This window comes from Astatotilapia calliptera, chromosome 13, assembly GCF_964374335.1.
Source record: "Astatotilapia calliptera chromosome 13, fAstCal68.1, whole genome shotgun sequence".
Taxonomy (NCBI): domain Eukaryota; kingdom Metazoa; phylum Chordata; class Actinopteri; order Cichliformes; family Cichlidae; genus Astatotilapia; species Astatotilapia calliptera.
Window position 1 is genome coordinate 24,970,788 of NC_137434.1, and position 23,865 is coordinate 24,994,652.

Below are 23,865 nucleotides of genomic sequence, written 5' to 3' on the forward strand. Positions count from 1 at the left end.
CTTCATTTCCTCGTGTTTTAGAGAAGAAAGAAATTGCATATGCTGCTGGCTCACCTACGTGAACACAAAATGAGGGGGAAAAAAGTGATGCAAGCGGATAATGATAACAGAGCAGACGCGAGGAAGGATATGATAAGTGACTGCATCAAAGGAAGAGGAAAAGCAGATGACGTTAGCAAACACTCCAGATATTGCGAGGTGGCTCCTGATGATTTTATATTACCGTAAGCTTATGAGTTTATGATCCAGAAGTGATGACTTGGACAGTCTATATCTGCTGGCTGGAGCGGAGCCGAGGTCTAGAGCAGGTCTTGTGTTTAGTGTCTGTCCTAATTTCTTTAATGTGGCCATGTCTACTCTCAGTGCACCATTTACCTTAGAAACCCTCGGTCATAACTTATCCGCTGGCCTCCCCAAAATATGTCGTCTTCCCTTCCTCGCCTCCTCCTTTCTTTACTTAAGAAGGTTAGGAGACAGAGGGGAGAGAAGACATTTGTCACTTGACTTGTCATGGTGAAGAAGCTCCACACTCAGTCACAGTTTGCATATCGTCGCATTGGCGTATACGTGCGTGTTCCTGGTTCTGCGAGTATGGAAAATTTATAGTAGCTAAAGATTTTGGACCAGGAATCTTTGTGCGATAACTACTTTGTGTGTGCAGGGTTCAGTACTTGTAAGATTATGGTTGTGGATCTCTCTGCAGAAGTGTGACCCAACTATGAGTGTTCAAGCTGCATGGATGTGCACTTTTTTCCCTTCATATATTCATACACAGCTGAGCTTCAAGGTGAATGAGATCTGTGCATCCCCAAGCACAATATTTGCTGCTCCAATATCTCTGCAGACCGGGGTCAGTGTTAGCCCTACTGCATTATGAGTTCCTTATTGGTTTTAAGAATGGGAATATAAACTTTGCACAGAAAATTGCACCACAGAGAAGCCTTTAGTTTCCAAAAAGGACCCGACAATGCAAGGTTTTACATCTACAGATAAGTGCCAGGAAGCCTAACTCCTTTTCAAAAACAAAACTGAGTCTAAATAAACATGTTTTCTGCACATATTAGCCCATTTTTCCACAACTCTGTCCTTTGGCAGCTTCTCATGTTGTTATTTGGTTTAGCAGTTATTCAGAAGATCTATTGATTTTAGTCAAATGTTCCAAACTTTCGTGGTTCCAGGTTTAGTTTTATTTAATGCTAGGGCTCGAAATGATCTTTTCCTTTCCTAAAGAGAACATTTTGTTTCTCTTGCTTTGATCTTGTGAAGCGGGAAGCCCTTTTAGGGGGAACTTTTTTTGATATAACACGTCTCTATTGTGTATTGGAATATAAACACTTGATTTGTACCACTAAATATGTTTTAACTTCCACAGTAGGAAACTGGCAGCAGGCCTCACATTAGAGGATGGAGCCATTTTCCTTTCACTGTTGCTTTACAGTCCATGCTTTGCTTCTGCATGTTTTACAGTCCTGGTTCTTCCACATTTTGTCAGGCTGGCTGGCATGCATGCTATTTCTTTTCTCCTGCCATATGTGCAACTTCAGCTTCAGCTTGTTTTCTGATCATACTAGTGCCCACACATCATGTTACACCCAAAATATCACACAAGTAACTACATTTGGAGTCAAGGATGGGTGCACAAAATAGGAAGTGTTCGCCCACATATCCACACTAGAAGTCGGATATTAACTGCCATCCACATTTACTAGCAAACAACTTAAAAGTTCTTGTAATCTTTAGTCATAATCCTGTAGTTATGATTTAGAGACACTTGCAGTACTTGCAGTATGTGCTTTAAATAAACTGCTGTAGCTGTATCCCCTGTATTTTCCCAGTGTGATTAAGTATATCAGTTCACCAACAGCACAAAAAGGCCAATATAGTAGTAAATTTAAAGGATCAGATAGATAATACCATTTTTCCAAAAAACAACAACAAGAAAAGAAACCTAATTTTGAGCTCATCTCAAGTGGTTATTTTGAGATTTTTGTCTCCACCCCAGATAAAGGAAGTTAAATGGGATTTCATGATATCCAAAGCACTAACATTTAAAAAGGAGTTTGTCTTTTGGGAAATAAAATCTTTAATAAGCACTTTAAGTGACACAGGCTCTTCACATAGCTTAGCAAACAAGTATTACTGGCAAACTCACTACTAACGCGTGACAGGGCAGAGAAATTTCTTTTATATTTTTCTGTTCTGTGCTGTTCTTGTCTCTGTTATTTCGCTCTCAGGTCTGTGCTTTATTTCACTGACTAAAGAAGAGAATAGAGACCTTTTAAATAACTAGAATATCACCTGTCAGTTAGTAGGCCCATTAGCTTGGTTGACAATATGTCCAAAAAACTCATTCATTTTATTGCCTCAATTGTCATACATGTGAATAAATTATACCTCCTCTGTGGAACACTTCCTTTCCCAGAAGTGGATGGTGCAATACAATGAATAAGCTACAGAAAGACTCTTGGTCAGTGATACAAACATGAGTCACTAATGTTTTCCAACGACAAAAGTTCCTTTGAAATGAAGAGATTGTACTAGAATGTTAACTTCTTGCAACATTTCAGCATCATGTACACACCTGCTAGTAGTTATTATTCTTTTTTTGTGCATAAAATGATGAAACTAGCCCATCTACGAGTACACAAGCAAGGATGGCTGTGTCATGAAAGGCATCCAGCATAAAATCTTTACCAAATCGAATATTTGGATCAATGAGAATTTGATTTTAATATTGGATTGATTGACGACGGCCACTAGTAGAAACAATGCTACAGAAAAGGATGCAAGGCATGGGGGGGGGCATGTTCTGCTGTGGCGAGCACTAACCTTAGAAGCCAGAAGAAGACAAAAGACGGAGGAAAGTTATGAAACTGAAAGGTTTGCTGATTTTCTTGAGTATATGCCATGATTACCTTTTAAATCCTCTAAAACTGACGCCTAAAGAGGCTTTTTCAGAGTAACATTCAGCTCGGCTGTCACACACAAGTGCAGTTTTTTTTTTTAAGCAATACTGTGCTCTAGCAGTCATTCCTCTGAAAATCCATTAGACTCAACAGCTGATATCCATCAGCAGCGCTTATTCTAAGTAATAGAAAACACCTGTGCAGACAAAGGCAGGATAATACTGGACACCTTCTAACGAATATGATGGCCTTATAACCTACAAAGACTGAGAACATAAAGGTCTACGTTACATGTAAAAGAAAGCATAATAGCACCACCGTAAATCCATTATGGTGGTGCTATTATGTACTGCATCTGTAATGTGTAGGAAGCAGAAGAGAGAGAGAGAGAGAGAATAGGGGGGATTGATTGAACTGGGAGCTGGGTGCAGAGTGTCATCTTTGGCCTTTGGTCTTATAAACAGCCTCATGCAGAATTGAATGTAGTTGACATTTAGCAAGTGTACAACACAGGCTCACAAATATCCCTTGTGGTTAACTACTCTCACGATCACCCTATCACATGGATGCAGTGCTTTCTATTGCTTTATTGGATTTATTGATGTAAATAATTAAAAGAAAATCGAAAAAATTGGCTAAAGCAGTATAAAAAAGGGCAATATTCAGTTTTACAGAAAATCATGAACCTATAATGGCAATCTTTTTACACAATATCAGTTTCTCAGTTTAAATGTTACGGTTATCATTAATACTAGTAAAACACGATATCCCTAATCTGAAAGGTTGGTTTCTTACATGCAGCTTTGTTGAGTAATGCGTAGATAAGCTCAGGGCTGCACAACATGTGTGGAAAACAGCACGTGTGAGTAACAGTGACATGAAACAGATAAGATTAACCCTTGTGTTCCTGTTTTTATTAGCCATAAAAGATTATGTACAAATACTTAACAGATGTTAACAGATGTTTGCATTGGTTGGAATTTATCTCAATTCCAACCAATGCAGACCATATATATATATTTAATATTTGTAATTTACCAATGTTAGAGCACAACAGTGCCACTAGTTTTTTGTTATAAAATGTGTTTTTTTTTTAAAGAGTGAAATCAATCATAACTAAAAGTAGTTGTTTTTTTTTATCTTGAACAAACATAAATGAAAGGTCTCTCATTACTATTGATGTTTACTTCTTTTAACTTAGAAATTGAACAGATTCATATCAGCAACACTCAAAGAATAGCCTATTCATGCCACCCTATAAAAACACACAAGGGACCTGAAACCGAATTTAGATCATTTCCCAATCAGGACACTTTTCTAGGTGGCAGCTATGATCAAAGGCTAAAATTTAGATTTGATCTCCTGCACTAAAATATCCACCCTTTGTGTTGGCCCTTGTTGCACTATGTTGGCAACTATGTGGGATGCTTCATTCCTTGGGCACGAAGGCCCATTCAGACCATTCACTTTTTACTGACACCCATAGTTCTCCCTTGTTGGCTACTGGCAGGCTTGTCATGGAGGTGACTGATGGTCAGACTCATTCTTGTATTCACAATCACTGTCAGACTCTGAGTTGATGGTGCTTTAGCTCACCTGGCTGAATAGGTTACTTATGCACTTTTAGACTTCTCACTGCTAGAGCCTGAGTTTGAATCTGTTTCAGACAATTTCCTGCTTGTCATTCCCGTTCACTCTCACCCTGCCTTCCTGTCTACACAGTATTATCCATGTTCTAAAACCCCTTCCTCCCTATCATCTTCTAAATCTTCTCTCTCATGTAAAATGTTATCATTTTTTCAAGTATAGAATTTTGTCAAGCTATTTATTTGTTGTAGTCCACCTGTTGATTTCCAGTGTGACAAAATATAGTGGTTCCTGCAAGACTGAGATTAAAATATGCAGAAATGTGGGAGCAAGCAGGTGGAAGTGCAGATTTTGGAAATGTTGGAAACAGGAATAGCACGAACAGAAAGACAAAAAGAGAAGATGCATGCAGGAACACATATACAAACAACAAAAAGCATGAAGGGACACAGCAGCTCTACACTTATGGCCCATGGGTACAGTGGACCTGAATGCCACATGTAATATAATCTGCAGGGTATTAAAAAGTTACAAATGTGGAGCTGAAAAAGTGCATTTGCATAAGTTCTTCACAGACGATAAGTCATAGGCAATGATTCTGAGATTGAAATAATAATTAATTGTGTAATTTTTCTTTGGTAAACACTGAAAACAGCAGACCTGAACGTCACACAGCGGTTAATTATAAAACAGTACTGATTACTCACATACATGTCTCACTTCCTACAAAATCCCCATTCCACTACACTTCATTCAGAGTAGAAATGGAGAACTCCATTACTTGACAAGCGAATGTAAATATACTCTACAAGTATATTTCTAAGTTTAAAATTTGCCACAGTACGGCTTTGTGAAGAGATTTAGATGATCCAATTCAAACTGTATGCACACGCACAGCGAAGGAGAGAGAGTCAGAGAGAAAAGGCGAGCTGGCCGATCCACATATATTGTCACACACGTCTACTCAGTCTACTTGCATAGATCAACACACAACTGCACTAACCAGTCAACTGGGTCTACTTTAGCTTAATCGAATGGTAAAAGGCTCTGTCTCTCTTCGTTTCTCTCTCGCACAGTCATGGTAAAAAGGTGTGATGTTATCCAAACAGCCAGCTGTCTTGTTGTGTCAGGATGGCTGTTCTGTTGGCTGCAGGCCTGGGAGAGGGCTTACTTAGATAAAACAGACACTCACTCTACATTAGACTGACTCCCGTCAATGGCCTAGACCCAACACATGCAAAAGCACACACACAATGACTGTGAGGACACTCACCAGCATACACCCAATAACCCTAACCCACTTATGTAACAACAACTAAATGCTTAACTCTTCCCCTAACCTTAACCTAAGTCTAACCTGACTGTACAACCGCGTCTGTCCTCATGCACGCCAGTGCAGACACATCCACAGTACAATGGTGTCCGATTCAGAGTCGCTGAATCTGAAGTTACAGGAAGCTTCACACACATGCATTCACAGGGGCATTCTCTTATTTTGGATTCAAACACTTTGTCCAGACATAAAAACACACAAGCACATTTCATTCTGTGCAAAATAAGTAGCTGGATTTTTGTCAGAGCTAGGTCGCCAGGGGCAACGTGCTTTAGGGGGGAAATGTAGTTTTGTGGAGTCATGTGGTAGAGTGGTTTGAGATACCCAGGCAGGTCTTTGTTTGCCTCCGAGCCCTTGCTGAACACTAAAGTAGACAGTGTTTGCAGTTGGGATCCTGAGGTTCTGCAACCTGGCAGAGGAAATCAGAAGCAGAAGCAAACCCTCCTTTATCATCCTTTTTTAATATAACTAGCAAAACTGTTTCAGACTTGTTGCGGTTAAAAGTTGAGGATTTTGAACGAAACAGCTTCAGTTACTCTTAATATGGAACCATTAGAAATCCAATAGGAACACATAAGTTACAAGAAAAGACAGAATGGCAACAACTGCATTATGTATGTGGTACGGCTGAAATCATCGTCAGCTATTTAGATTGTTATACATATCATTCATGTTTTATGTAAATATTGATCAGCCTATAAATCATATGTCAAAATAGCTTAATTACTACTAAACATGACTTTGAGCAGTGTTTAAAACTACACATTTACACAGTCACTAAAAGAGGAACGGGCGCGGCTTTACAAATTTTGTTTTAAACTGTAAACATAGAAACTATGATGAAAATTACTGAAAAAACAAGGCAATCTTTTTGTCACGGTCCCTGTGTCTGCCCGGTCCACACAGCTCTCTCTTGCATCGCTCTGCATGGGCGGAGCTCACCGTGGGTTCCCGCCTTTGGCCCGCGCACCTGTGACTAATCACTCACCTGTGGCTCATCCGGTTTTCCGGCCACTACTTAAAGCAGTGTCTCAGAGCTTCTCGTTGCTGGATTATTGAGTAAAACACATTAGTGTAAATCCCAGCTTTGTGATCTTCTGCGTTTCTTCGTGGTTTCCTGGTTGTAACTTTCTCGTCTCCTTGTATATACATTCCCCGGACCCGTCCTGTAACCCTTCAGTCCTGGATGTCTGAGCGTGAGTATACAGAAGTCTGGCGTGACAAGTGTGGAGTGGATTTTCCCCCAGAGTGGTGATCGTTGTGCAAGTGGGAAGAACCTGTTTTCCTGAACCTTCCCGTGGATCCTCGGAACCCCTGGATCCCCCCCTCACTTGTATTTATTGCACCTGGTGTCTGTAAATAAAGAACTGTTTTTATTATATTCTCAGCCTATGTTTGAGTCCAACCTGCCTGCCTTGACAGTTCTCAAAGGAATGATGTCCACACCTCATTTAAGGTTTACTTAAATTACAGTACTTCCATCTTTAATATACAGGCTATGGCTCAGTGGCAACACATGTTTTTGACTGTGTTTTGTATAAAGCAATTTGCAACTTGAGCTTTAAAAGTGATTTAGAACTAAAGATTATTATTATTATTGGAAATGAAGGATCCACCCATCCTCCTTATTCACTTACACAAACACTAAAATGTAAATAAGCATTGATTTGGAGAGGAAACCATGATTAGGAATAGCGTTTCACCACGCTATTATACCCAAATGTCCACACACTTGAGCCTAAAACCCATCTCTTTCTCAATCATTATGATTATCAAACTTTTTTTAATCAGTTATAACAAGTTCCAAAAAATCTTATGTGTCACCTAATCTTTCAGCTTTTTCTTCATGAGATCATCATTTTCATTAGTAATAATAATAATAATGGATTGGATTTATATAGCGCTTTTCAAGGCACCCAAAGCACTTTATAATGCCATTATTCATTCACTCTCACATTCACACACTGGTGGAGGCAAGCTACGGTTGTAGCCACAGCTGTAAATATGACTGTAAATATGGCTGACAGAGGTTCAGATACAGGTACAAATGTGCACGTGCAAGAGAGTGTTTTTACCCACCCCCCCTCAAAAAAAAAAGAAAAAAAAAGAAAAGAAATAGGAAAGAAGACCAGGAGCAAGAAAGAAAGAAAGACTCTAACAGACCTCTAACAGAAAATAGATCAATCTGTGACCTAAATCAGCCTCTGCTGGTACCTGCTGGACCTGCAACAACATTAATCAAAACTACAAAACTCTCCTAAACATTTATTTCATTTATGATAAAACTAAACAGTGTTATTGTGGGGGAGGGCTGGGGGTTGTGGTAACATATGCAAATACCTCCCGAACAGAAAACACAGCAGGGTTCATCCTAAGCTACAAGGGAAGCAAAATATAGCTTATGGAAAACACTTTACATTGACTTTATATATAAATCTAGTTTGACAAATTGTGCGGGAACAAAAGAACAACTGAGCACATGATTAGTTGTCAAGGTATTTTAATATACAAAGGCAAATTAAAGTATCTTCCATAAGTTAAATATTGTTTGTTTTATTTACTTAAAAAATGAATACCCTTCCTGAAATAACTCCGAATGGAATTTGTGTCTGCTTGTTAGATGAATGCGTAAACCACTGCACTGTGGAGACACCAAAATCTAATAATGAATGAATTTCATTGTTTGCTTGCACAAATCCGTTTATGTTCACACACTCGAGATTCTTGTCTCCAGCAGCTGTTAAAATAATTAAACCAATCACTGAGTTGCTTAACCACGTGCTCAAAATCACTTGTTGAATGCACAGCAAATTCTGTCACTCTATCACTAAATGTTTCAACGAATTACACCAAACATAATTACCTTAAATGAAGTGAAGAAAGCGAGTGCTGTTTCAGGCACAAAACACCTGCCTTCTGCCACACAACAACTTCTATTCAGCTCAGCGATTATTCAACACAGATTGTGCTTTAAGGCACTGTATTTAAGCCATCAGTATTCTCTCTTCTTCATCAGTATGCTGCTGCACAGCTCACATACGTACTATTAGTTTATGTTCCCCGCGGTGGAAATCATTATTGTCACTCCTCAGTCCCTGCTGAGCTGACCTTTATGCATCCATGTGATTGTGTAGGGATTGATAGGTGAGAGGCCCAAAGCCAAATATCAACTCGACGTATTTTTGTCCATTCCTCACTTATAGTCACATCTATCAGCTGGCTAGGTGAAATCAGATTGGTGTTCTTTCAATTTCTGGTGAAACAAACCATAGCGGACAACCAATGTGCCGTCCGTATAGATCATGCAATAGTCTGTTTGGGTGTCAAAGTGAATCTACACGTATCAGAGCTGCTGTCCCTCATCTGTTAACCTAGAGCCAATCCCTTATGTAATCCCCCACTTTGAACCCCTCCATCCCTCCTACAGTTACACTGTCCCCATACACCACCGTGCACTACCTTTAAACACTTCTCTGTGACTCCTGACTTCCCAAGCACCCTAAAAATACTCACCAGACAAAGATGATGGACAGTACTCATTTCCTATGGTGAACACAAGTCATGTTCTGGTTCAGGCTTTTAATAAAATAAATGAATCAAGCTTGTCTCAGTCAGTTGCACAAACACTTGAGATTCTTTACTCTGAGCACTTAAAAGGGCAGGCATGGACTGAGGCATCCAAGAGGATGGGGGATGGGGGGCTTAAATGAAGTCAAAATGTTGCAGGAACACCATTTATCTATTTCCTTCTTTAAAGAACATTTTCTATGTCAATGTCCAAAGGAAAACCAAAATAAACACGTAGTACAGATGGACAAACGTGTGATATGACTGCTGATAACAGATTGTGAAAGTCTGACTTCTGTCTTGAGAGGGAAGCTCTTGCTGCTTCTGTCTCTAATGGAAGAATTGTAATGACTTCACACAATAAGCAAAGCCAAATCACACGCCTACTCACATTAGCTCTGTGTCTTCAGGGAAAGTGAGAGAGCGGAAATAAAAATGAGCATAAATAATGCTGGGTTTATTTTGTACTCATGTCGCATTTCTGTGACATGCCTCTTTGCTCCTCAACCCATCCATCTCTTTTTCTTAGTCGTCTATAGCAGTTGGAATACTAACACTCAAGAGGTTAACCCGTCATGAACTCAAAAAAGACCTGAAACACCTGCAGTCACTCTAGTTTGCATAAAATACAGTAGATTTAACGTATTGTTTCAAATGTATTGTTGTTTCCAGATGTGGTGTTTTATTCCATTTCTGATGTAATCCAGTTACATGATGTAACTAAAACTTTTTTTTTCCAAATCCCACTTTTATTCGAGTATGGGAAATAAGGTAAATAATCTGTATGAATAATAGATAAATCCATACAATACATACAATTCTATTAATCTACATCAATTTTACTTTGGCTCTTTCTCGCTCTCTATTCATATATATATATATATATATATAAATATATATATATATATATATATATATATATATATATATATATACATACATACATATATACTGTTTATATTGCAATAAAACTGGTGTGTTCTTTGTTCAGAATCCTGCATTTGTGGAGTCATTTCACCTGGCTGCTAACACAAATTCACATGTATCTGAGTCTTTAAGGTACCTCAGCCTCAGAGATTCTGAGAATTTATTTTTAACAATAGCACATGAACAAATTTAATTACATACTGTGGTTATAAACAGAAACACTTTACAGAGCTTTTTCCCCAGCTCTGGAAAAAACTGTCTGTAAACTACAGCACAGCAAAATTTACGCCACCATGTGCAATCTGCGATCTTGAAGCCTTTGAAATGTTTGCTTTGAAGATGTGAACCAGGTCTGCCCACTTGCAGTCAGCTGCTGTTAATGGTGATAAATTTGCAAAAATTGCAAATTTGCAAAATTTGCAAATTTATTCCTGTCTTTAAAGAAAGAACTTTACACTAAATAGAAATTCACATTGACTGCTTACATTCTGAGTCCAGCCTGGATCGCATAGATTTGAAACAGAAATTCAGAAATCCCTCTACAAATTGTAGATGTTGCAGAATGGCAATTTGACTGCAAAATGGCATAGGCAACCTTGCTTTTACATTATGGAAATTAAACCAGAATACAACCAGCTGGCCACCAAGTCCTCTGCTGCACAGACACATGTGAGTGGGTTCGTCAGTGCAGAATGACTGATTGTAATCTGTTGACAATCTGTTTAGAAATAAAACAGCAACTTGCCTCTGTCTCAGAGTGACTACTGTCAGTCTGCAATAGTGTGACAGGTTGCCTCCCACCAGGGGACCTGTGCAACTGCCATGCAATCAAATGTGGTTCCCCAATGTCTGGGTGACCAGCTGTTCACTGCAGCCACTTGTAATTAGTCACCAAAAGCATATGCAAATAAATAAATAATTTAGCGCTGCCCTGTTTTCCCTCTAGTGAAGCTATTAATTAATTGTTTTTCAACCTGGAAAATATCATATGGCTAGCTTCAGTGCTTAAGACACAACAAGAACTTAAAAATGTAGGGAAAAAGACATCAACATAGCCAAGCACCAAGTTTCAAACTTGCCCTGTGTGCTCTGAGGGCCTGTAACTTGACAAATTTTAATAGTGAAATTTTTGCAGGCTTCACTAAAGTTATTGTCTGAATCAGCTGATATTAACAATCTAACCCAGTGTAACTGAAGTTGTTAGCAGAACATTAGAAGCTAAATTTTAAATCAACTGGCAAGCATATTATGTGTTCAGCTCAGGATAAAAAACATAAAAAACATATCATGGAAATACAAAACAGTTCCCAACCAGACTGCGATATCTTCATTTTGCTTGTTTAGTTTTATTGAAAGGCCAGAATACAAGCAGATTAGTACAGCTACGTACAACAAGTCCATCAAGGGCAATTAACTAGCAGATATTTTATTGACATATCACTGTCTTGTCATTCAGTGAAATTCCTGCTTGCTCTTCACCTTTTCTTTTCTCAGCCAAACCCTCCTTCTTTTTCTCTACTCTTCCATGTCTCTGTTTCAACTTTCAGCACTTTCTTCCAATTCTAATTATTTGTCTGTGATGGCAAAGTCCCACGTGAAACAAAGAAAGACATGAAGCAGGCACCTGTTATTCTTTCTCGAGGGAAACTTACCAATATGGGTGAGCTAATACTGTTCTGTCTGAATCAGTGTGTCACCACTGAAAAATGTGTATGACTACACTGATAAATTATTCACAGTATGTGTTGGCTTGAGCTGGCTCTTATGTTTTTGCCACAATATACTTTATGTGTATATATGATCATAAAAAGTGCACAGACAAGACTGAACTGCCTGACATACGCAGAAAACCTACTGAAATATTCACACATTGGCCCTCATGGCTATACTCCTATGCACAACTCATAATTCTTGTTTTGACTTTCAGGGGCACAAAGAAAGGAGTCACTGAGGGGAAAAGCATTGAGCCCCCTGTGTGTGAAGGGGAAAAGTGAATAGTACATGTGTGAAGGGACCCTCACTCAAGCAGAACCTGTCTGACAAAGTGAAGTAGACTAAAAGATTTCAAAAAACAGAACATTATGGCACAATCTAAAGAAACTGTTGTAAAACAAAGTAATTGACATCTATCTATGGAAAGGGTTACAGAGCCAGCAAACCACAGTGAGAGCCTCTACCTATTAATGTAGAAAGCTTTGAACAGTGGTGAACCTTCCCAGGTGGAGACCAGCATAGCAAAACTACTCCAAGAGTGCATCAACGACTTATTCAGGAAGTCACAAAAGAACCCAGAACAGCATGTACAGGGAGTGCAGAATTATTAGGCAAATGAGTACTTTGTCCACATCATCCTCTTCATGCATGTTGTCTTACTCCAAGCTGTATAGGCTCGAAAGCCTACTACCAATTAAGCATATTAGGTGATGTGCAACTCTGTAATGAGAAGGGGTGTGGTCTAATGACATCAACACCCTATATCAGGTGTGCATAATTATTAGGCAACATCCTTTCCTTTGGCAAAATGGGTCAAAAGAAGGACTTGACAGGCTCAGAAAAGTCAAAAATAGTGAGATATCTTGCAGAGGGATGCAGCAGTCTCAAAATTGCAAAGCTTCTGAAGCGTGATCATCGAACAATCAAGCGTTTCATTCAAAATAGTCAACAGGGTCGCAAGAAGCGTGTGGAAAAACCAAGGCGCAAAATAACTGCCCATGAACTGAGAAAAGTCAAGCATGCAGCTGCCAAGATGCCACTTGCCACCAGTTTGGCCATATTTCAGAGCTGCAACATCACTGGAGTGCCCAAAAGCACAAGGTGTGCAATACTCAGAGACATGGCCAAGGTAAGAAAGGCTGAAAGACGACCACCACTGAACAAGACACACAAGCTGAAACGTCAAGACTGGGCCAAGAAATATTTCAAGACTGGTTTTTCTAAGGTTTTATGGACTGATGAAATGAGAGGGAGTCTTGATGGGCCAGATGGATGGGCCCGTGGCTGGATTGGTAAAGGGCAGAGAGCTCCAGTCCGACTCAGACGCCAGCAAGGTGGAGGTGGAGTACTGGTTTGGGCTGGTATCATCAAAGATGAGCTTGTGGGGCCTTTTCGGGTTGAGGATGGAGTCAAGCTCAACTCCCAGTCCTACTGCCAGTTTCTGGAAGACACCTTCTTCAAGCAGTGGTACAGGAAGAAGTCTGCATCCTTCAAGAAAAACATGATTTTCATGCAGGACAATGCTCCATCACACGCATCCAAGTACTCCACAGCGTGGCTGGCAAGAAAGGGTATAAAAGAAGAAAAACTAATGACATGGCCACCTTGTTCACCTGATCTGAACCCCATTGAGAACCTGTGGTCCATCATCAAATGTCAGATTTACAAGGAGGGAAAACAGTACACCTCTCTGAACAGTGTCTGGGAGGCTGTGGTTGCTGCTGCACGCAATGTTGATGGTGAACAGATCAAAACACTGACAGAATCCATGGATGGCAGGCTTTTGAGTGTCCTTGCAAAGAAAGGTGGCTATATTGGTCGCTGATTTGTTTTTGTTTTGTTTTTGAATGTCAGAAATGTATATTTGTGAATGTGGAGATGTTATATTGGTGTCACTGATTTGTTTTTTGTTAAGTTGCCTAATAATTATGCACAGTAATAGTCACCTGCACACACAGATATCCCCCTAAAATAGCTAAAACTAAAAACAAACTAAAAACGACTTCCAAAAACATTCAGCTTTGATATTAATGAGTTTTTTGGGTTCATTGAGAACATGGTTGTTGTTCAATAATAAAATTATTCCTCAAAAATACAACTTGCCTAATAATTCTGCACTCCCTGTAAAGAACTGCAGGCCTCACTTGTCTCAGTTAAGGTCAGTGTTCACGATTCAACAATGTGAAGGACACTGGGTAAAAGGCGGAAACCAGTGTTGACCAAAAAGAACACAAAGGCTTGTTTCACATTTGCCAAGACTTTCAGGAAAATGTTCTGTGGATGGTTTGTGTCCCATTACATATAAAACTAACACAGCACTTATTATTTTTAAAGTCACACCCACAGTCAAAAGGGTGGCGCAACCAACTGATAGATGTAGAGGGCACTTACTTTTTCACATAGTGCCGGTTAGGTTTGGATAACTTTAAATCATAATTGGAAAACTGCATTTTGTATTTGCTCTTCGTCTAATGTATATATATTTTGATGATGTGAAACATGCAATAGTGACTAAAAACTAAGAAATGAGAAAGGGAAAAACTAAACTTTAAACTTTCTAGACCACCAAAAGATAGGGATGCAGATTCATATTACAATCATATATTAAAACAATAATTTCTGCAAATACACTTATAGGTGTCCTTGCAGAAAGTTAAATTAGTAGATCAATACCATGTTTATGCATGTGCATATGGAGTTCAGTTTTCAGTTTTCAGTTTTATTTGTCATATGCAAGTTAGCACAGGGTCAAAATTGCAATGAAATGTGTTTGACGAGCAGCAGTCACTCAGCAGCATGATACAGTAGGAGAAAATATAATAAAATAAAATAAAATAATAAAGAAAATAGAAAAATAGTAATAGTTCACGGCGGTCAATGACTTCCTAAATCTAATTATAATAACTTTATACAGAATGCATATTACATACTTTGCATACTAAATCATTCTAATGGCACGGGTGCATTTTTAGTGACGTAGGTGCATGTGTGCACATGAGCGTAACATGGATGATTGTGTATTTGTGAGAGTGCTTTTGAGCCATGTTCTCATTAAAAGAGTTGACAGGGTAATGTCCGAGTTGTGTGCGACAGGGGAATGAGGCTGGTGTAATGTGTGCCCAACTGAGGTGCACTCTGTGTGGGCAAGAGGACCAACAAGCTCAGCCTGTCTCCATCCATCAGTGCTGCAGTCTGCTCTGCAAAGTGGCACCTCCGCTGATGTACGAGAGGACTGCTGGATGACTAACGAGCAGACATACATTGATTTGGACACACACACACACACACGCTCTCGCAAAAAGACTAACCGACACATAGTGCATTCCTACTCATATGGTCACACACATACACACTCTATTCTCCTCCTATTCACTCTGTTGCTTCTTTATATCCATGTCACACATATGAAACTCAGACATACAAGTATGCACTTTAAAAGAAATGCAATTTTTTTCTCACTCCAGGTCTTTCTCTCCCAACCTATTCAAAACACATACACACACCTGAAATACACACTTGCTGTCTGACCTGCTTGAATGTCACAGTATATTTATCACTGCAATCCCTTCTGATCTTCTTCTCACCAGTGAGCTCTGACTGATGTAGACGACTTGTTCCCTGATGACACTAACATCAAAGTCTGATTCATCAAATCGCTCCACTCTGGCACAGACTAATTAGCTCACTTCTTTCTTTCTTTTTTTTAAACACATTTGCAAGCGTGATTAACACAGGAAGACTGAGGAGAATATGTGGTGGGTGTAAATAAACCGATGGTCATGGGAATCATTACATACTCTTTGCAGTCAGAAGACGTGAAATGCTCTGGGTTACAAGTGCAGTAAGAGTGTAAGAAAGTATGTGTTTATTTATAAAGTGTCTTTCACCGACGCCCGGTTACAAATCACTGTACACAAAATAGAGTCAAATAAATAAGTTAATTAAATGCCATAAAAGCAATACAAAAACAAGTTATCATGCAGAATAGTGGGCGTCGATGGGGAAAAAGGTTTTTTTTGATGATCCATTGTGTGTCAGGAGTGATTCTTCGCGTATTAATCATCAGTTTAAATAACAAACTATTCTCATTTCTCCCTACATTTTATTGCAACTCATTCCTGATGCATTGAGGTGGATCGAATATCAGCAGTTAGCTAGACTGTTAAATCTGGGGATTCAGGAATAGTACTGTCAGGTGCTATTTATCTATTATCTAACACATACGCTGTTAGAGGATTGTTGATTAAAAAGATGATAGGCATCTTATTATGAAATAATGAATACTGCAGTGCCTGTGAATCAAACTTTAAGATGGCTTGGAAACAGGTCTTTGTTGTAGCTGAGTGACATCACAACAACATAAAACTATAACGTGTTACTCTAACTGCTGACACACTGAATTTTATGCAACTAGATTTTATGATGCTGAATAAAAATTAAACTTTTCAAACAGATGTTATGAAGAGTAAGGAACCACTTATATGTGGACCACTATAGGTCCAACACTGACATATATCTCTAAGAAGCTTAAAGAGTTTCTTTTTTTTATCGAATTTGTTCATTTTGAGGGGAAATCAGTGTGTGGTATATAAGTAAATCTGTCTGTTATTTACTTACTTCAAAACTGACTCCACCAGATCGACACTCATCTCAAATGTCCGTATGATACACTTCCAAGTCGGATATTAGCAGGAGACAGTGAAGCATAGAAAAGCCAAAAGGGGAGAAAAAGTTTGTTACAGTGCATTAGTTACTTTAGAAAGCTTAGGATTTAATTGATAACCACATCACCGGGTGAAAAGGTGTCTTTTCTATAGCTCCATTTGGGCCTAACTCCTAAATATGTTCTTTGAATTGTTAAAATGGGAAATGTTTAAAATTGTTCAAATAATTTGTAAATCTGTTGTTGACATGACCTTCACAAAGTTATTACTTCTTTGCTATCCATCTTTCACTGTGTTTGCAAATCTTGCATAAAGGCCAGTATCCAACTGTCTAGACAGGATGCTGGTGCTGTTTCTTTTTCACTCTTTGAAATCACACTTCACAGCCAGATGTTACCTTTCTTTTACAACACACTGAGTCGACAAAAAACTGCCTATATGTGTTTTCATGCATAAAAAACAAAACTTAAATCCCTCCCACATCACCACTTCCTTTATGTGATAACAGTTGGTTTTTTGTTTGTTTGTTTGTTTGTTTGTTATCTTCTCTTGCCTCCTCTTCATTCCTCTTTTCATTGGGCCCTGAAAGACAGACAGCCAACTTGTGACCTGGACACACAATGTGTCTGTGATATGTTACATTACCCAGTGATGACCAAGTACCCGCTCACACACATACACCAAACATCTTTAATAGGGTAGCAACTCTGTATCTACTCATGCAAACACCGGATGGCATCCTGACAGTATTTATACAGTCACCCACATACGCACGTCCCTCCTTCTGTTCACCCTATCAAATAGATCCTTTTGCATCTTCCAGCATTTTCCACTGGGTGCTGGCCAACCACCTCCTTCCTACCTGGAAGCAAGAGGGAACCTAAACACAGAGACCCTTTTATATGCTCAGGTGTCTCAAATGTCACCATGATCTCAGGAGACAAAGAGCAGCCTCTTCGGGATTCCTTTTAAGTTCTTCAAATCTGAGCGCAATTTTTTTTTTGATCAGTGCACCTGCAGTTTCATGAGTGAGAAAATACCCTCTGAGTACAATAACTGTTTGAGATTACATATATTATATAAAATTCATGTTTGATGATTATTGTATTAAAGATTCTAAAGGACTTTTCCAATACAAAAATCTTTAAGGTCTAACCACAATGTACTTCTAAAGGAGGATTACAAAGACTAAGACAAAGACAAGTGTTGAATTCTTCTTAATTTCTACAGAGGAACAATATTCCACAATATATGCATGTTGAACACTAAGTTACTAGATATTTATTATTTTATAAGTAATTATTTTTTAGCATCATAAATAGCCAGCAACTACAATTCCTCTGTCCAGCCTTGGGTTGCATAATAAGACATTGTGTTGAATCAGTAACTACACTGGTATTTCTTTTGCATCTGCTACACTCCACTCACTGCCTATGTGCTGACAACCAAACTTGGACATGGTAGGTCTGAGTAGGCAGTGCACTGATACCACAAGGGGAAAAAAACAGAAATCAACATGAGATGATTAAGAAGTCATCCAAAAAAAGTCAGTGATAAGTAGAAAATCTTTCTGTCTTTTTGTTATGCCTGGATGGGTTCTCTCTGCATAATATGGCTTACTCTAACAGTCCAAAGGCATATTTGCTACATTAAATGGTGGCAGACAAATTAACTGTAGGTCTGAAAGGCATGTCTGCCTTCACTACATCCACACAACCTCCTCGGAAGTCTTCCTCTTTTTCTCCTGTCTGGCAGCTCCATATTCAACAACCTTTGTCAAATATATCCACTACACCTCCTCTTCACATGTCCAAACTGTCTCTACACCACCTTGCTAACTTTGTCTCCAGACTGCTCAACTTGAGCTGTCCCTCTGATACACTCATCCTGGTGAGTCCCAATGTAAATCTTACAACCTTCGACTCTGCCACTTCCAGCTCCACCTCATGTCGTTCTGTTTGTGCCACCGTCTCCAAAACATATATTATAGCAGGTCTCACTGCCATCTTGTAAACTTTCCTTTTCACTCTCGCCGCTATAATTCTGTCATGGTTTAACACAAGTAGGTAGCCAAAAATGCTGAGATATGTACTAACCTTCTGCAGATAACATTAAAAGTTAATTTACAAACCACACACACAAAACAGAAACCTAAAACTGCAAGGTTTATGATGGATGGATGGATGGATGGATGGATGGAAGGAAGGAAGGAAGGAAGGAAGGAAGGAAGGAACAGAAATTGCACCGCCTTGCAGCAACAGCTTCCTCCAGCTGGACAATGTACTCCACTGTGTATCAAAAACATCCCAGAAACTGATCGCAAACATGACAAAGACCCCACGGATGGTTTTGACTTCCAAATTCCCCACATCCAAAGGTGATCAAACATCCCCAAGTCCAAGCCATGTAATCGCTACACCCTACCCAGTGCCTATAGGATATGTCTGCAAATGGTGGGGTGTCTCATGCTGCCTCAAGAAAAGATCAAGCTTTTTTGGCGACACAGGAGAAACAATAATATTAAAGTCAGGTTTACATTGGTAGACCAATGTATATCACATACAACATTTAATGATTTTTTTTTGTCCATTATAGTAAATATTACATTGCATTAAAAGTGTCCCAGTTCCAGTTAAAGTCAACAGTTAACGCATAAGCGACTCAGTACAAGCCAGTCTGGTTGAAAGATAAAGTGGGACAGAGGTTGGTCATTAGAGAAGGTGTCCATCCACCTGGCAAATCATCAGGCGATGTTGACATTTTACCTGTCAGCAGACCAAAATGACCCTGGAATCAATTGCTGTTGCACTCACACCATGTGTGACTCATTCAATCTCACACAAACTCTGAAGCGTTTCTGCAACTCGTTTTCAGACACGAAAACAAAAACATGGATGCTTGTATCATCTTAAACTCACACAAGAAAAATGAATAAATAGATCTGAAAAAAATAGGTAAGACATTACTTTCATACACACTAAAACACATGCACAGGAAGGAATCATCTTTTGAGTATAGAACACAAATGCAGACTGTGGCTGGAACCCATTTTAGCAAATGTGATTAGCCCAACACACGCCATCTCATTAAGAGATTGAATCTTAATGCCAGCAGTGTTTCAGTGTGGGAGCATTATTTGGAAAGAAATAAGCCCAGATGCTTATCAGTGTCTTGATATCTGCAGCCCATCAGCAGATATCAGGAGCACATCAGGGATTCCTAAGGAGTGTAGTATACATACTTATAATTCAAATACCTACACACACCATTCAGCTGTTTTCCTACGCATCTGTACGGTGTGGATCTACACACACACACACACACACACACACATGCACACGCACACACAGCAGCATCTGTTTCAACATAAGTGCTTACTAATTAAACGATCAAAGGAACTTTTCTTTTATAAATCATGCGCTTTGTGCTGTTTGTGTGTTGGTTCATCACTTACCACGTGTGAATGTGTTTGTGAGTAACACATGTGTGAAGCCATGCGATTCTAAGTTTGTGAAGCCATACATCTACATCACACTGTGGACAAGTTGCAGCGAGATGCTGCATTTACACACTAGCTTTCATTTGTGGTCTAGATGGATCAAAACTATCCGCATTTGAAGAGTTTGCAATAGAAGATGTGATTTGCTATATTCAAAGTTTAACTTCAGTTACGCGTGAAGATTCATTAATTCAGATTTTTTTTTTTTAGATCAGTGACTTAAGTTTATGTATGTGTTGCTCAAAGGCTTCAAAGGTTTCTTGGGTAACAGAGCAACAAGTTAATGACCCCGGACAAACTACACATGAGAAGAGATCTAAAAACTGACTAACACCAGAAGTGGTGGCGGCAATTAGAGAATCTGACATTCAGATGGGCGTTGTACAGTAAGACACTTTTAAGATCACCGAACTCATGCACATTTCTACTCATTTTGTTGCTGTATTGCCTGATGCTGTTGTCTGTCTAGCTAAAATGTCTGTGTGCTTGCCTGCAGCTTTATATATATATATATATTTATATATATATATTTGTTTTTTTTAATCACCAATGCACAGACCCAGTGGGGGGTAAACTTAGGCCTGATAGACTGCTGCGCTTCCAATACACTAACGGAAACCGTGAAGAATAAGTGCAATTTTTTGTGGCTAGAAATTCAATTTGCACAAAAGTACTTCCATTATTTCAAAATCATCAGGCCTACCTCTAAATCAACGAAACGCTATTCTAATCAGGAACCATACATTTATTTTGACTCTTCACGACAAAAATTTGCAGTATTCTAATGCATCTACCTCTTTTTACACCTGCTTTTTTTTTACAATAAGTAAATTAAATCTGTAATTTAACCTACTTTTGCCCCTGTCTTTTGCTTTGTTAGGTTTCTGTTTTCTTTCTCCACCACTGGACATTAAAACACATGTTTTCTGACACGGAGGAGTATTTTTTTTCCAAAGCTCTCTTCATCTCACTTAAGCAAATTGTTTGAGGCTTTTAAATCATTTCATACGTGCAGCTGATCCAAAACTACTAAAGTGTGGGAGGCTGCAGTCGTGAGTAGATGTAACAACTTAACCCCTGCGACCTCAGCTGTCCTGCCTGTGCAAATAAAACGTCAGCATCCGGCTGTGGAGCCCCTCCTCTGACAGCTCCTCTTCCTTCTCTTCACACGGGACTTGACTGGCACAAGGAATGGATCCAGTGTTTTAATCTGTACCCATAACCATGCTGACACTGGTATGTGTGTGAACGAGTTGCATAGGTTTACTGCATAGCCTGTGTTTAACAGAGAGAATCAAAAGCCACCACAGCAGACAGTGAAATAAGAGCTACTTCCAGAAACCCTTGCTTAATCAGTGCACCAACACCACCTACACACTTCTACTGACAGGTGATCTGCACACCAAAAAGGGAAAAGCAGAGACGAATTTTTGAGGGTTGTCACTGTATATGAGTGCTCAAAAAGCTTTCTCTAAAAATATGACCACAACTGTTGGATGTGGATAATAGATACAGTTTACAGTACGTGTGTGTCATGTTGATAAACATCCTAGGATTCGTAAGAGCAATAGAACAACAAATTGTGATAGTTTAGCTAGATCTTGACAGCTATGAGCAAGAAAAGCTTTGCTTGAATGTTAGCAATAATCCATGGCTAATGGAAACTGCATGAAGAAAGAGGAAGCTGGATGCTATTTTTTTTTTAATCAGAAATTTTGATCATGAAGCATTTTCACACCAGAAAAATAACCAAAAAGGAAGAAAAAACAAGCTGTGGTCAGTAGAGGACTGGTTTGAATTTAAGAACTGCAACATGTCAGCTTTAAAATTGTCCCTTCAGGGCTTTTCCCAGTGCCACTCTCTGTAGAAAGAAGTGATGAAAGAACCAAGATCATGCAAGGGAGCAGCAGTTATTACATTTTTCCATTTTCAGCTGACAGTCTGCTGCTCATCTTAAAGAGCTCAAAAACTGCTGGAGCTACCAATAATGTCCTGGAGGATAGTAGCATTGCACTGTGTCTGCTTTTTCTGAACACTAGCACACATGCTTGTTATATTCTAACCTTTTCAGCTTTGTGTTCTTAGTCTTTTCTGCACACCTGGAGCAACAGGTGGTCACATTCAAAAAGTAACATATTCATTCCATTTAAATGTATCAACAACTGGCATAAGACCTTCAAGATAAATAAGGTTAAATCAAAAAGTGTTTACATGATTTTTTGACATGTTGGATGTTTAGAGGAAGATGCAAACATCTTCCATAGAGAAGAAGAAACCACAGAGAGTGATATATAAATGTATCATGACCCAAACTGATCATTATCATCAGCAGAAAAATCAATACAAATTTTGATATCTTGTGTGTTCACTTTTATCCCTGCCTAACAAAATATTTTACTGATTCAGCTTTCAGAGGTGGGGAACTCCTATTCAATCGGAAAGCATAAACATGAGATTCTAAACGACTTGTAGTGTTTAGTTCTGTGCTGCACAAGCATAAGTACTCACACAAAAGCGTGGTAAACAAAAGCCCATTCCCTCGGTCTTTCCAAAACGTTGTAGAGGTAATTCTGGAGCCGCCGGTAGCGTGCGTTTCTGCGGTTGCTCTGCGCGCTGTAGGTCAGCGGCTTCCCCAGCAGACTCAGGCGGGCGCCCTGTTTCCTCTCCGCTCCCACCGCACCTGCCGCGGCTGGAGACAGGAGACCGTCCCCGACACCCACAACGTTATTCATAGTCTGCCGTCCGCACTCCACATCTTTTAGTGGGTAGTCCTGCCCCCGACGTCCAGTCGAGGTCTTTAGCCAGATCCCGCTGCCGCCGCTTTCGTCGCCGGTATGACTTCGCGGCATGGCATAACTAGCGCAAGCGTGGAGTGCGCTGGGAGACCGGCAGGCATTCACGTGTGGCCAAGTGCTTTTGGGCCAGAGGGTGTGTGGCTACTTTGACTTTCACTACACACTAAGTACAACAAAGCAGTGGATGAAGAGTTAAATAACTAATCTATTGGCTGAACAGTTTCACGGTCTGGCTTGAACACTTTGGCCATCTGCGCGAAGCTGAAGAAGAGTTGGGTTATGAAGGTGTGGATCCATCGATACATTTGACGGGGGGGAGGGTTCTCCCACACTCTCTTTGTTACTCAACTCACTCTCACGCCGGTTTGGCTCTTTCTGGCAAAGTGTGTGAAGCCTGCCGGTGCTCTGCTAGTCATGGTGCTCTTTTACGCATCAGACGGGAAGGGCGCAGCACCACCCGCGCCACGAGATTATTAGATGTCGTAAATCTGGACTTGAACGATAGCAGATTTTCAATCTGGGTGATAAATGTTAACCGAAGAAACGTCAAGAGAGATATATATGCACCGATGACGCAGATTTTACGCAGGTGATGAAACTGCCCAATAACCCCCCAAAGAGTGATCACTGTGCTTGGTTTATGTAAGAAAATGCATCAAATAGCAAAATAAAGATACCTTATCTACAGCTAATAACATAGTTTCTTTGAAACGCTTCTACAAAGAAAGAAAGTCCCTCTGGGGGTAAGACTTTCAGAGGAAGTTAACTATGAAGTAGTAGCCTGTAAAGGGAAATACTAAAGAGTGTACAAGGATTAACCTACACACATATGCCTAAATAAAACTTGAATGACTGCTTACACTTAAAGGAGAAT

The 23,865-nt window shown here is 39.5% G+C and overlaps 1 protein-coding gene across 1 annotated transcript in view; it reads right to left on the minus strand.

The window, feature by feature from the left end:
* kcnq5a (potassium voltage-gated channel, KQT-like subfamily, member 5a) overlaps positions 1 to 23,482 on the minus strand; it is a 116,651-nt gene extending 93,169 nt beyond the window's left edge. The window contains exon 1 of the mRNA XM_080288167.1: positions 22,705 to 23,482. Within this exon, the coding sequence (XP_080144293.1) occupies positions 22,705 to 23,045 (341 nt within the window). The 5' untranslated portion in view covers positions 23,046 to 23,482. The remainder of the gene's footprint in view (positions 1 to 22,704) is intronic.
* Between the last annotated feature and the right edge of the window lie 383 nt (positions 23,483 to 23,865).